We start from the raw sequence: 12,577 nt of genomic DNA on the forward strand, positions 1-12,577 counted from the left end.
CCAGGGTGGTTGTCAAAGACTGGTACTGTTAACCCTCCTGGAACACTCCTGGCAAGGTGTCTAGAATGGGGCATCTCCTTGGTCTCTGTACACCCCTCTCTCATTGGGCCTTATGCCTCTTTGGGAAGAGGAAACCTACCCAGGACCCTACTCCTTTATTTAGGCTTGGGACCACACACCCCTGGCTCACCAGAGGCTGGCCTGGTAGGACAGAGAGTGGTCCCTGGCTGTTGGGCACTACTTGGGGCCTCTGTGTCTCTTCTGCAGAACTTGCACAAGACCAGGAAGGTGTCCCGACCAGGCTGTACATAGTACAGATGGCAGCAAGGAGAGGGTGAATGAATGCCAATGTTTGCGTGAAAAGCACCTTTGGGAAGCTGGGCCAGATGTTTTCCATGTGGCCAGGGCTGATGTACTTCTGGTGTGCTTGTGGGCCTAATCAAGTCGGTTTTATGTGGTTAACAGTGTGCTTCTGAGCATTCCGGCAGGTTGTGTCTTCTCGTAGCTAGCAGCGTATGTCTGACTCTGGCCCTCTTTGGTCTGTCCCTGGGGGAATGGCTGGCAGTGATCTGGCTTTCTGTATGACCTGTGGGGAATGGGAGTGGGTATATATGTACATATATGGGTAGTGTCCCTTTCCTTCCTCTATGCTTTATTGGGCTCTCCCAGGTCAAAGTCCAGGGCTCTTTCACTGGGTGCCAGGGAGGGGTTTTTGGCTGGCAGTATCGCAGACAGATGGTGGTAGCTGAGAGGAAGGGGGTGGGACCATCCACAGGAGGAAATGCATGTGCTGGAAGCCTCTGAGAACAGCTGGGCCTGGGGGAGGGGCCCACTCCTAGATGGCGGGGATTTGTCCTCACACAGGCTGTGTGGCCTCTATACAGCTCTAGCCTCACATTCTGCCTTCAAAAGCCCCTCCTAGAAGTGCCCCAACCCTCTACCTCTAGGTTCCAGGTAATGACACCTGGCTTCCTATCTGTCTCCATCTCCTGAATTCATAACAGAATGGGGGGGGGGTGTCCTCTCTTCGTGTCACCCCTCCCTCTCATTTTCCTTCTCCTTCCACCTCAACCTCCCTCTCTGAGACAGGATTAACAGCTTCAATCACTTTTCACCTTACGGGGGCTCTTGCTGAGTACGGAACTCACTCATTCAGCTAAGTTTGCCAGCTAGCAAGTCCCAGGGATACCCCTGTCTTCACCCCTAAACCTCACATTTCCACACCAAGCCTCTTTCCTTCTCCCTCCCTCCCTCCCTCCCTCCCTCCCTCCCTCCCTCCCTCCCTCCCTCCCTCCCTCCCTCCTTCCCTCCCTTCCTCCCTCTTTCCTTCCCTTCCTTCCTTTCTTTCCTTTCTCCCCCTCTCCCTCTTTCTTTTTTCTTTTTTTTAAGCGTGAGTACTGGGCATGGGTATTCACACAGGTCCTCACGCTAGTGTGGCAAGCGCTTCACCAACTGAAGCATCTTCCCAGTCTTGACTTTGAACCCCGTTCTGCTTCTGACTTCCTGAGGACTGAACCCAGGACTTTTTTTTTTTTTTTTTTTTTTAAAAACCAGATTTATTTATTTATTAAGTATACAGTGGTCTGCCTGCAAATGTCCCTGCAGGCCAGAAGAGGGCAGCATATTTCATTACAGATGGTTGTCAGCCACCATGTGGTTGCTGGGAATTGAACTCAGGTCCTTTGGAAGTGCTCTTAACCTCTGAGCCATCTCTCCAGCTCCCCCAGGACTTTTTTGTATTCCAAGCCAACACTACCATCTGAGCTACATCCCCAGACTCTAATAATCCTTTTTGTTCCCTTAGGCCTCTGAGGGTGGGGGCACAGTGTAGAATCTCAGTGAACATGGCAGGGGACGTTGAGGTTCCCTTTGGGCGTGTCAATTATTAACAATGAAGAACCAATGTCGTGGAGTTGGTCTTCTGGTATGGACAGTACTGTCAGATGTACACGCATTGGTTTAACTTCACAACTCTGAGGTAGACACCCCCTTGCTGACCCCCCCCCCAGAGAAGGAATAGGAATAAGGAATAGGAAGGCCAATGGGTTCCCTACTGCTAGTTGATGACTGGAACTCCGACCCATGCCTCTCGCCCAAGATGGAAGCTGCGGTATAGTTAGAATTTCCCTCTAGCCTCCCTCCAAGTGTGAAATGAGGAAGTTTTCTCTGCCAGTCGTGCTGTGACATTGTCTTCAGGCAAGTCATCCACCAATAGGAACCTCGCCTTGGTTGCCTTATAGTCCTGCAAAGGAAACAATGGCTACTGGGGCGAAGCTTCTCTGGTGGGGGTTAGGGAGGCTCAGCAGCTCGGCTCTGGCTTCAGGGAGAGACAGCGTCAGGAATTTCACAGCAGCCAACTGCTGTCCATTAGCAGAAGTGTGAGCAGGTACAGGGCTCCGCTCCAGTTAGGGCCAGCCCCCTCCCAAGCCCCACTTCCTTCAGGTGTGGTCCCCAAAGACCGAGGCTTCTGAAAAGGACTTTCCTGAAGGGAAAACGCACGGTCTAAGGAAAGTGACTAGGGAACCAGAGATGTGTAGGCATATAGCTTAGGTGGCAGAGGGCTTGCCTGGCAGGCACAAAGCCCTGAGTTCCAGCCCCAGCATGACATAAACTATGTATAGTGGTACCTGCCAGTACTTTCCGCACTTGGGAGGCAGAGGCAGGGAGGTTGGAAGTTCAAGGTCAGTCTTAGTCACCTAGGCAATTTGAGGCTAGCCTGTGGTACACGAGAACCTGTTTTAAAAACAAATGGGCTGGCCGGGCCGGTGGTGGCACACGCCTTTAATCCTAGCACTCGGGAGGCAGAGGCAGGCGGATCTCTGTGAGTTCGAGGCCAGCCTGATCTACAAGAGCTAGTTCCAGGACAGGAACCAAAAGCTACAGAGAAACCCTGTCTCGAAAATTCAAAAAAAAAAAAAAAAAAAAAAAGGGCTGGAGAAATGGTACTTGTGACTCTTGCAGAGGACCTGGATTTGATTCACAGCTTCTGCGTGGTAACTGCAGCTCCAGGGGCTCTAGTGTCCTCTTCTGGTGTCTGAGGGGACAAGCATGTATGTATGATTCACATACGTACATGTAAGTACTCCCCAACTCAACGCATAAAATAAAAACAAACGGCAAAAAAGAACAACGAGGACCCAGAGGGAAGGAGACTCCAGCCTTGAAGCTCATCTCAGAGGGTGACTTAGATGCTAGAAGGCATGGGGTGTTTATTAGAACCCCAGACCATGGAGGTTCAAACTCCATTCAAACTCCTGTGATGGACAAGCGCTTCCTCTCCGTATTCACTGAGGGAGGTGAGAATTTCTGAGGCACCATCTGCACCTAGAACCTCAAAGCATCCTCCCCATCTCCTACTCTGAGACAGTGATAGTTTGAACTGCTGTGGCTTCCCTTTTAATTTAACCCCCATCACTTTTGTACCTTGAGCCTGGGCCAGGAGAACAATCTCCAGTGCTGTTGTGGAGAGACTCACACAGAAGAGGCACTCACTGAAGCCCTGTAAGGATTGGAGCCATCACCGTTCACAGCTCTAGCTCCCAGCATTCATAGCTCTAGCTCCCAGCACTCAGCATGGTACACAGCAGGTATCAGAAAGTTTAAGCTCATGAATGAATGAATAATTATTAATGAACAAGCTGTTTAAGATTTCAGAATGGCTGACTTCTATGTAAGTACAGCTTGTCGGAGTTGGTGATCTATGCCTGTAATCCAGCACTCTGGGGCAGAGGCAGGAGGATCAGGTTATCTCCATTTCCGTGAAAGTTTGAGGCCAGCCTGGGCTACATCATGAGACCCAGCTTCAAGAAAAAAAGAAAGGGGGGAGGGAGGGGAGGAGGAAGGGAGTAAGGAAGAAAGAAAGAAAGAAAGAAAGAAAGAAAAAAAAGAAAGGAAAGAAGAGGAAGAAACAAAGAAAGAAAGAAAAAGAAAAGGAAAGAAGAAAAAGAAACAAGAAAAAAAGAAAGAAGAGAAAGAAAGAAAGAAAGAAAGACAGACAGACAGACAGACAGAAAGGCATGCTTTTCACGCACAAGGATACCTCACCACTCCCATGCCCATAACTCTTACAGACTTTCCTGGAATCCAGGAAAATCCTGACATTTCAGGCCCTCTGGAACTGGATGCAAACTTCCATTTCTGTCATAACCACTTCACCCTATAAACACTGAAATCCTCTCTCTTATGAGCAATCCTTGAAGGGCGACACTCCTCAGCTGGAGACAGAGGAGAGGATGAATGCAGAGGCACAGAAATATGCCTTCCTCGACGTAAACACTGGGCTCAGCTGTTTTCATTCCTAGTTCCCACAGCATTTTTTGTGATTGCCTTGTTGGGGGGGTCTCCTCTCTCCTAGCCCTCACGTTCCTTTGCTTTTTTCCCTAGCTCATTTCCCTTTGAAATACTTAACATATGGATGCACATATATGCAATTAAAAAACTTTTTTTTTAAATATTTATTTATTTATTATGTATACAATATTCTGTCTGTATGTCTGTCTGTGTATGCCTGAAGGCCAGAAGAGGGCGCCAGACCTCTTTACAGATGGTTGTGAGCCACCATGTGGTTGCTGGGAATTGAACTCAGGACCTTTGGAAGAGCAGGCAATGCTCTTAACCACTGAGCCATCTCTCCAGCCCGCAATTAAAAAACTTTTAATTGGTCAGAGGAGTATTCCAGGCCCGTTCTCTCCCCCAGGGCAGGGAACCTGGGGCCCAGTCATCATTCTTTCCTCACTTTCTCTTTCCTCCCACCTGGAGTTACAGGAATTCACAGCCAGAAACTGCTTTGTAAAACATTATTTTTATTTCTTGTGTAGGAGGGTTTTGCCTGTGTGTGTTCACGTACCACTTCATGCTTGGGGTCTGAAGACAGAAGAGGGCATTGGCTCTGCTGGAACTGAAATTCTAGCTGGTTTTGAGAAGCAGCCATTGTTCCTAACCACTGAGCCATCTCTCCCAGCCCCCATACACAGCTTTTATTTTTTTTTTTATCATATGTTGGAGATTTGGATTTAGGTTTTCACAAATACACACACACACACACACACACACACACACACACACACACACACCCCATTACCTGCTGAACCATCCCTTCAGCTCCATTTCTATTTTAAGATGGGGGTCTTGGTATAGAGCCTAGGCTCACCTCCTGCCTCGGCTTCCTAAGTTCTGAGATCAGAGCTGGCCATAGTAAGCAGCTTTACACATGTCTATTAGGGCGTCTTTCTTCCTCGGCTTGGGTGTCTCTATGATCCAAGGCTGCCCCACTTCTTGAGGTTCAAACTCAGAGACATCATGGAATCAGTTCTTAGCTCCTGCCACTGAGCCTGGCTCAAGGCAGAGGGTGACAACTGCTGCCTTCATGCCACGTAGGTGCTCGGTGAACCGCTTCAGGGACTGTCTCACTGGCTTCCCACAAAGGCTGAGAAGAACTGGGGGCCCATGTGACAGGCAAGCAAACGGAGGTTCAAAGAGGCTGCAGTTCACAACACTGATAAAAAATCTGACTCCAAAAACCATTAGCCATTTTGCTAATTATTAAATTGGGCAAATACCTCAAAACACTCTTAGCTGACCCTCCAAGGCACCTGGACTCCTGCCTGTTGGAAGAAGGGAAGAGATCTGACAAGTAAATGGGGTTTTGCTGTTGTTGTTTCAGACTCATGTATCCAACCCTTCACTACACAAATGGGAAAACTGAGGCCCAGTGAGGTCAATGGATAATGGCTGCAAGGTCACCCAGTAAGGGAATGACAAAAGACCAGACTCAGAATCTCCCAATTGTCCACGTGGACAGCTTCTACCATCAACACCCTGAGTGCAATAACCTCCATGGGCCAGCCAAATAGACAGCCTCCCATTACAGTCCCTGAAAAATCTCAGATCCAAGTGCAGAACAGAAGGTGGCTCGGGGAAGATGGACAGAGAAGCTGCTGCTGAGCCCTGTGGCTTATCTCTGCCCGCCCACTGCTCTAGAAGATCTACTAATGGCATGTGTCCTTGAGGATGTCAGAGAGGAAGTACGGGTTGGTTGTAAGGGGAGGGCATTCAGGGAGCAAGGACGGGGGACCAGAAGCCCAGGGAGGCTGGGACTTGCCGGGTTTACAGCAAGCTCCCACGCCGTATCTTCCCAAGAGGCAGGAGGAGGTGAAGGTCCATGGTCCTCCAGTCTCCATCTTTCGGCACTGGGGTTATAAATACACAATATATACTTGTTTTCACGTAGGGTCTTTCTGTAGATCCCTGGCTGGCCTGACCTTGCTGTGTAGACCAGGCTGGCCTTGAACCCACAGAGCTCCGCCTGCCTCTGCCTCCTTAGTGCTGGCTTTAAAGGCGCGCACCACTGTGCTTTGCGGGTACCCAGCTTTTTTATATGGGTTTTGGAGAGTGAATTCAGGTCCTCACGCTTGCACAGAACTTGCTTACGTGAATGATCTCCTTCGCCCTGTTTCTTCCCTTTGTAAAACAAAGAATAAGATTCAAGCTGCAGGCTCAGCCCAGAAGGTCGGGGTTAGAAGGGAAGCCAAGATATTTTGGTCTCTCATTTTGTAAATAACAAAACCGAGGCCAGAGAAGGGAAGGGATGGGCCCAAGGTCTGAAGCCCAGGGTATCGTAGACACAAAGTGAAACCTGGGCATGGAAGTTCCTACCTCAGTGCTTTAGCAGTGGGGGAAGACTAATCTATCTCCTTTATCCCAGAATGCTTGCCTGGCACCAGCCACCATAGCCCCCCTTCCCCAAAGTATACACATCACTCATTTTATAGACAGAGGCTTGGTATGTTTTGAGATGTGACAAAGCTTGAATCAGGGCAGGGATTATGTCAAGGGACAGAAGCTAGGGAGGGCTGAGGAGGAGGTAGAGGGGAACAGGGGTGAGCGTGATATAGGGCTGTGATTTGTGATTCTCCAGCCACAAGCAGGAGGGATAACAGAAGGGACCGCCAGGGACCCTTCATGGCTAGAGAGAGCCCCAGCTGAATGGTAGTCCAGCTCCACCCCTCACCCCTCCTTCCTTAGTCTCTGCAGCTGGAACGATGGCTTGGTCAGGTCACGGTGGCTGGTGCTGCTACTCGGCAGAGGGGCCGCTAAGACGGGTAGCTCTAGTCCTCCCCACCACAGAGAGCAAGTAAAGCCTTCAGGAAGTCTCCAGAGGTGTCACCCTGGAAGGGCAGAGAAAGCAGATTTGTAAGAAAAGAATAATTCTGGTCTAAATACCCCAGCCTCCTAGTGGCCATCAGCCTAGAATCTGTCACCAACAGAGTTGCTGTGCCAAGGCCAGAGAGACCTCTCCAGACACAGGCCCGGTACCCCTAGGAATTGGCCATTTAGAATCTGACCCTGAAGAGCTACAGAGCATCGGTGCTTCCTCTCCTTTGGAGAGCAGATTGGATCCCATCTGCCATCCCAGATCTCCTGGCCATTCAGCCCTGCAGCTTCCCACTGAACAGCCCGAGGCCTCCAGCTTGTCTCTCACGAAGTTAGGCAAATTCCTCAGCCCTTGATGCCCACTGTTTTATGGCCATCATCTGAGAGAGCCACACTGCACCAAGGCTCAGGCCAGCAACACACTGGTAAGCACCACTTACTCTGAGACATCATAGGGGTCTGTCTGTAGTCAGGAAGCCAGTCTCTCCCTACTGGCACCTATCCTCATTGAGAAGGGGCTTCTCTTACTTTATAATGTTTTTGGTTTTGGAGACAAGGTCTCACATAGCACAAGTTGGCCTCAAAATCACTACATAATCAAGAATGACCTTGATCTATCACTACTTTCAGATTACAGGATGCTTGGCTATATTCTGAGCTGGGAATACAGCTCATTGGTAGTGTGCGTGCTTAGGATGCATGAAGCCCTAGCCTCAATTCAGAGTACGACATCAAATAAACAAACCAGAGCCTTCAAAGAAGGCCTAGGGATGTGACTCAGTTAGACCTCTTGTTTGCCAAGCACGAAGTTCTGGATTTGATTCCTAGTCCTATAGGAACCAGGTATGGTGGCACACCCTTGTAATACCAGCCAATAGGGGGTGGAGGCAAGAGGAAGGCAGGTTCAACATCAGCTTGGGCTACAGAGCGACCTTAAGGCTAGCCTGGGCAACACAGTGTCCCTGTCTCAAAATAAGAAATTTCTTTTTTTTTTCTTTTCTTGTTTTTTGTTTTCTGAGACAGGGTTTCTCTCTGTTGCCCTGGCTATCCTGGAAGACACTCTTGTAGACCAGAATGAGTTGAGGCTAGCCTCAGACTCAGGGACCTGCCTTCCTCTGCCTCCTGAGTGCTGGGATTAAGGCATGTGCCACCACACCTGGCTTAATGAGCGATTTCTTAAGAAGGGTTGGTGTTATAGCTCAGTGGTTCAGTGGTACAGTGTATATATACTTAGCAAGTGCTTCAGTCCCCACTACCAATAAATAAAAAATGAATATTGAATTGTATTCTTTTTTTTTTTTTTGTTTCTTGAGACAGTGTTTCTCTGTGGCTTTGGAGCCTCTCCTGGAACTCGCTTTGTAGACCAGGCTGGCCTTGAACTCACAGAAATCCTCCTACTTCTGCCTTCCAAGTGCTGGGATTAAAGGCATGCGCCATCACAGCCCGGCTGAGTTGTATTCTTAAAAAAGGGTCAATTTTGTGGTATATAAACAAAACTTTAGTATGGTTGGCAACACAGTTAGCATTGGTAACCTGTTACCACCTGACCAGCCTGTAAACTATACTTTAATAAAACTATAAGAAGCAAAAACCTAGGGGCTGGACAGATGGTTTAGTTGTTAAAAACACTTGCTGCTCTTGCACAGGACCCACACTTGGTTCCCAGAACCTATGGCAACTCACAACTCTCTGCAGTTCCAGTGACAGGAGACCTGTCACCTTCTTCTGAATTCTATGGGCACCAGGCATGCCTCAGACATGCCTATAGGCATGTAGGCAACCACATACACATAAAATAAAAGAAATATTTTCATAGTGAAAACATGAGGCAGGTCTTCATTTAGCAGTTCCCCAAATCACACAGTAATCCAAAAGTCCACTGAACCCCTTCTCTTACCTCAATGACCTGGTGTAGAGACTTGTCGTATTTCTCAATGAATTCCCTCCGAATGTTTAACAGATCTATCTCACTCCGGGAGACCATCACCCTGGTGAGGGTCTTCTCATCTGTGCCAGCACCCTGGGGGAGTCAAGAAGGAGAGATACATGGGGCATGAGGGAGAGGGAGAGCTAGGTCAACAGATGTCTGCCTGCCTGTCGCTTCTGCCTTCCCAAACCAGGGGAGGTTATTTTATCACTATCTTCCACAGACAACTCAGACTCCCTTGGCCAGACAGAGAGGCGCGGATGGTCTGTGTGGGCTGAGTGGGCCCTGCTAAAGCTCACATTCTGCTGGAGCGTCAGGACGTAACCTTGGGAACAGAGTCTTTGTGTCGTTGTGGTTCGGAGGCTGTATCCTTTCCCAAATTCATGCACTGCAGGCCTGGTCGCCAGTGCAGTGTTCAGAGCTAGAGATTTGGGGAAGTGGGTCTTAAGGTTTCTGACTTCCTCGACAGGTCAGTGCACTGATGCACATACAATCTGATGGTATTGCTGGGAAGTGGCAAGGGTGAAGTAAGTCCTGGGGGTGTCAGAGGATATCCTTTGTCCCTAGTCCCTTCCTCCCTCTCTGCTCCAGGCTACCAGGAAGTGAGAAGCTCTGCTCTGCCACGCCCTCCTCCCTGACACCACATTCTACATTATCATAGACTCAAAAGCAATGAACTAGAAAACTATGGATTGAAGCCTCGGAAACTGTGAGCCCAAATCCTTTTTTTTTTTCATCCTTTAATTTGATTTCCCTCCCAAATATTGTAGCATGGAGATGGAAAATTAATTATCATACCATTGTAAGGGATTAAAATGATGTCATGTTGGATTAGGGCCCTAAACCCTCTGGGTGGCATCTAAGGGACACAGGCATACACATGAAGATGAAGGCAGAGGCTGGAGTGATGCAGCCAAACCCAAGACACACAAGGGGTTCCTGGCAGCCCCCAGGAGGCAGGGGAAGAATGGGAAGGGTAAGATAGGAAAGAACTGACCTTGCCATTGCCTTGATTTTAGAACCATCAGAGATTGCATTCATTCAGTTTGTGAAAATGTGTTACAGAAGTCTTAGAAACTGACACAGGACCTGGAATATGTGAGCACCAGAGCTCCCTCTCCTTCCAGCTCTGCCATTCATCAGGTATACAGACATGGGGCCAACTTTAACTGCCCTGTACTGCTCTTTGTTCTTCTAGGAAATAAGGGGGTTACCATGGGCCCACAGAACTCCCATGGTGTCAACTGTGGTTAGACGTGGACACAAGGCTCCGGCCTTGGCATGTAGTGAGTTCTCAAGCATTTGGGTTGAATCATTCTTTGATCTAGGGATCTATCTTGTATACAACAGGGTATATTAACATCCCTGGTCACTCCCACCAGATGCCAACAGCAAAACTCTTTTAAGATTTGGCAACCAGAAATTTGTCTGGATATCACAAATATCCCTGGGGGGAGGGGCACGAAAATCACCCTTGATTGAGAAAGGCTATCTTTGGGCCAAAGGCAGATGTTGATAAACAGCAAAATGGGAAAACAGCAGCCTGAAGTCCTCATCTGGGGGATGGCGCACATCTGTGCCTGTAGGTTTGGGAAAGACAGTGTTCATAAACAGGTCAGATGCCATACCTTCATGGACTTGTACAGTTTGTCAGCAAAGAAGAGAGGCTTGTTCTTGACACTCTGGACTGTAGGGGAAGAGAGGAGAGAAGCAGGGAGTCTGGTCAGAGGCTGTGTGTTGCTCAGACCCTGGGCAGGGCTTGCCTCTGTCTACTGCAACCAACCTTCTGGGTCTGCAGACCATTGCTAACCTTCCACGCTCGAAGGTGTTTTACACCCCTCCACAATGCTTCTCCCTTTTTTGTCCCTATGTTCATCTCTCACTCTGTCACGTGTTGCATTTTTCCTACAGTGCAGATGCTTGAAGCTGACTGAGGTCAGCAGAATATGTAAATGGGATTTAAGCTCTCAAGGATACTGAACGCAGGCCACCAATTTTTAGTACATTAAAAGCACGTGAAAAGATGGTTAAAAACTGAATTTCCGGGTCTGGAGAGAGAGCTTAGTGGATAAGAGCACTTTTTGCTCTTCCAAAGGACTCAAGTTTTGTTCCCGTTATGTCCTTTGGGTCACTTACAACTGCCTATTAACTTCAGTCCCAGGAGATATGACAACTTCTTCTGGATTTCACAAGTTATCACAAATATGTGGCACACACACACACACGTCACAAAAAATTACCTAAAACAAAACCAAAACCTCCAAACACCTGAGTTTTAGACTCCACTCTAGATCCTAGAGACATTCTGAGCGGGGGTGGGGAGTGTGTCTGGGATTAGCAACTTCCGTGCCACTTGAGGACTGGGTAGAAAGACCAGTTTTCACATCCTGTCACAGAGTGCAGAAACTGAGGCAGGTCCTGTGTTCTGCCCGGGGACACACAACAACCAAGGGGCAGATCTTACTTAGCTCCCCAGCTTTCAGTCACTGTGCTGTCCTGCCTGTCTGGTGTCACTCTCGGTGATAAAGAGCCGTTGTAAGCAACACCTCCATTTATCTAATCTAGAAATACTTCTCCACATTTCAGAATTCCTGAAATTCAAGATGCATTTTGTAGTTGACAGAATCTGAAAGCCTTCTATCGCCACCTGCTGGTACAATAAGGAATACACGGGATGCAATATCATGCTTAGCTTTGTATGCACACATAGTCACACAGCAAGAAATGAGATCCCAAAGGGAAAGAGACCTTTTCCAAGTCAAGATCTTTGGGCTGTGAGCTGGCTCAGCAGGCTAACGTACTTGAAACCAAGCCTAAGGACTTGAGTTCAATCCCCGGACCCACATAGTAGAGAGAACCACATTCCTAAAGTTTTCCTCTGACCTCCACATGCATGCTATGGTACGCATATACCTGTATACATGTATTTATGTGTACACACACACAAAATAAATAATAAAATGTAACAAAAAACTAAAGATCCCAGAGAAAGGAGGTAGCTCAGTGGCAGAATGTGGTATGAGAGAACACGTTTAACATGTGTCCAGTGCATACATGCACTGTGGACCCTGTGAATGAATGCATTTTACACACTATGCATATATATCTTGTGAATCTCATGGACATATATATGGTGTCTCATGAGTGGTATATATATATATACATATATATATATACACATAGATATAAATATATACATTGATATAAATATATACAACACACACACCACACACACACACACACACACACACTCCTGCAGAGCACTACCCTTCTCCTGGTCCTTTCCCTGGAAAGCCCCTTTTCTCACCCTGTCCCCAAAGCCTTGAAGATGTCCTCAGGCTGCCCCCCACTATCATACCTTGGCAGGGGAGGAGATCTGAGACAGTGTTGAGTCCCTGGTAACAGCAGCACAGGTTGATGCTAAAGCTACATTCCTCTAGGGAGTCTGCCTACCTTCCTAGGAATGCCCCAGCCCCTTCCCCTGGTGCCTGCCAATTA

General features: G+C 48.2%; 1 protein-coding gene across 2 annotated transcripts in view; it reads right to left on the reverse strand.

Moving 5' to 3' along the window:
* Positions 1 to 4,782: 4,782 nt before the first annotated feature.
* Anxa6 (annexin A6) overlaps positions 4,783 to 12,577 on the reverse strand; it is a 54,315-nt gene continuing 46,520 nt past the window's right edge. For both annotated transcript variants that reach the window (XM_057773273.1, XM_057773274.1), the window contains 3 exons: positions 10,708 to 10,766; positions 9,050 to 9,172; positions 4,783 to 7,166 (listed from right to left, as the gene is read on the reverse strand). In XM_057773273.1, coding sequence (XP_057629256.1) covers positions 7,107 to 7,166; positions 9,050 to 9,172; positions 10,708 to 10,766 — 242 coding nt within the window. In that variant the 3' untranslated portion in view covers positions 4,783 to 7,106. The remainder of the gene's footprint in view (positions 7,167 to 9,049; positions 9,173 to 10,707; positions 10,767 to 12,577) is intronic.

Source organism: Chionomys nivalis, chromosome 7 (assembly GCF_950005125.1).
Source record: "Chionomys nivalis chromosome 7, mChiNiv1.1, whole genome shotgun sequence".
NCBI classification, from domain to species: Eukaryota; Metazoa; Chordata; class Mammalia; order Rodentia; family Cricetidae; genus Chionomys; species Chionomys nivalis.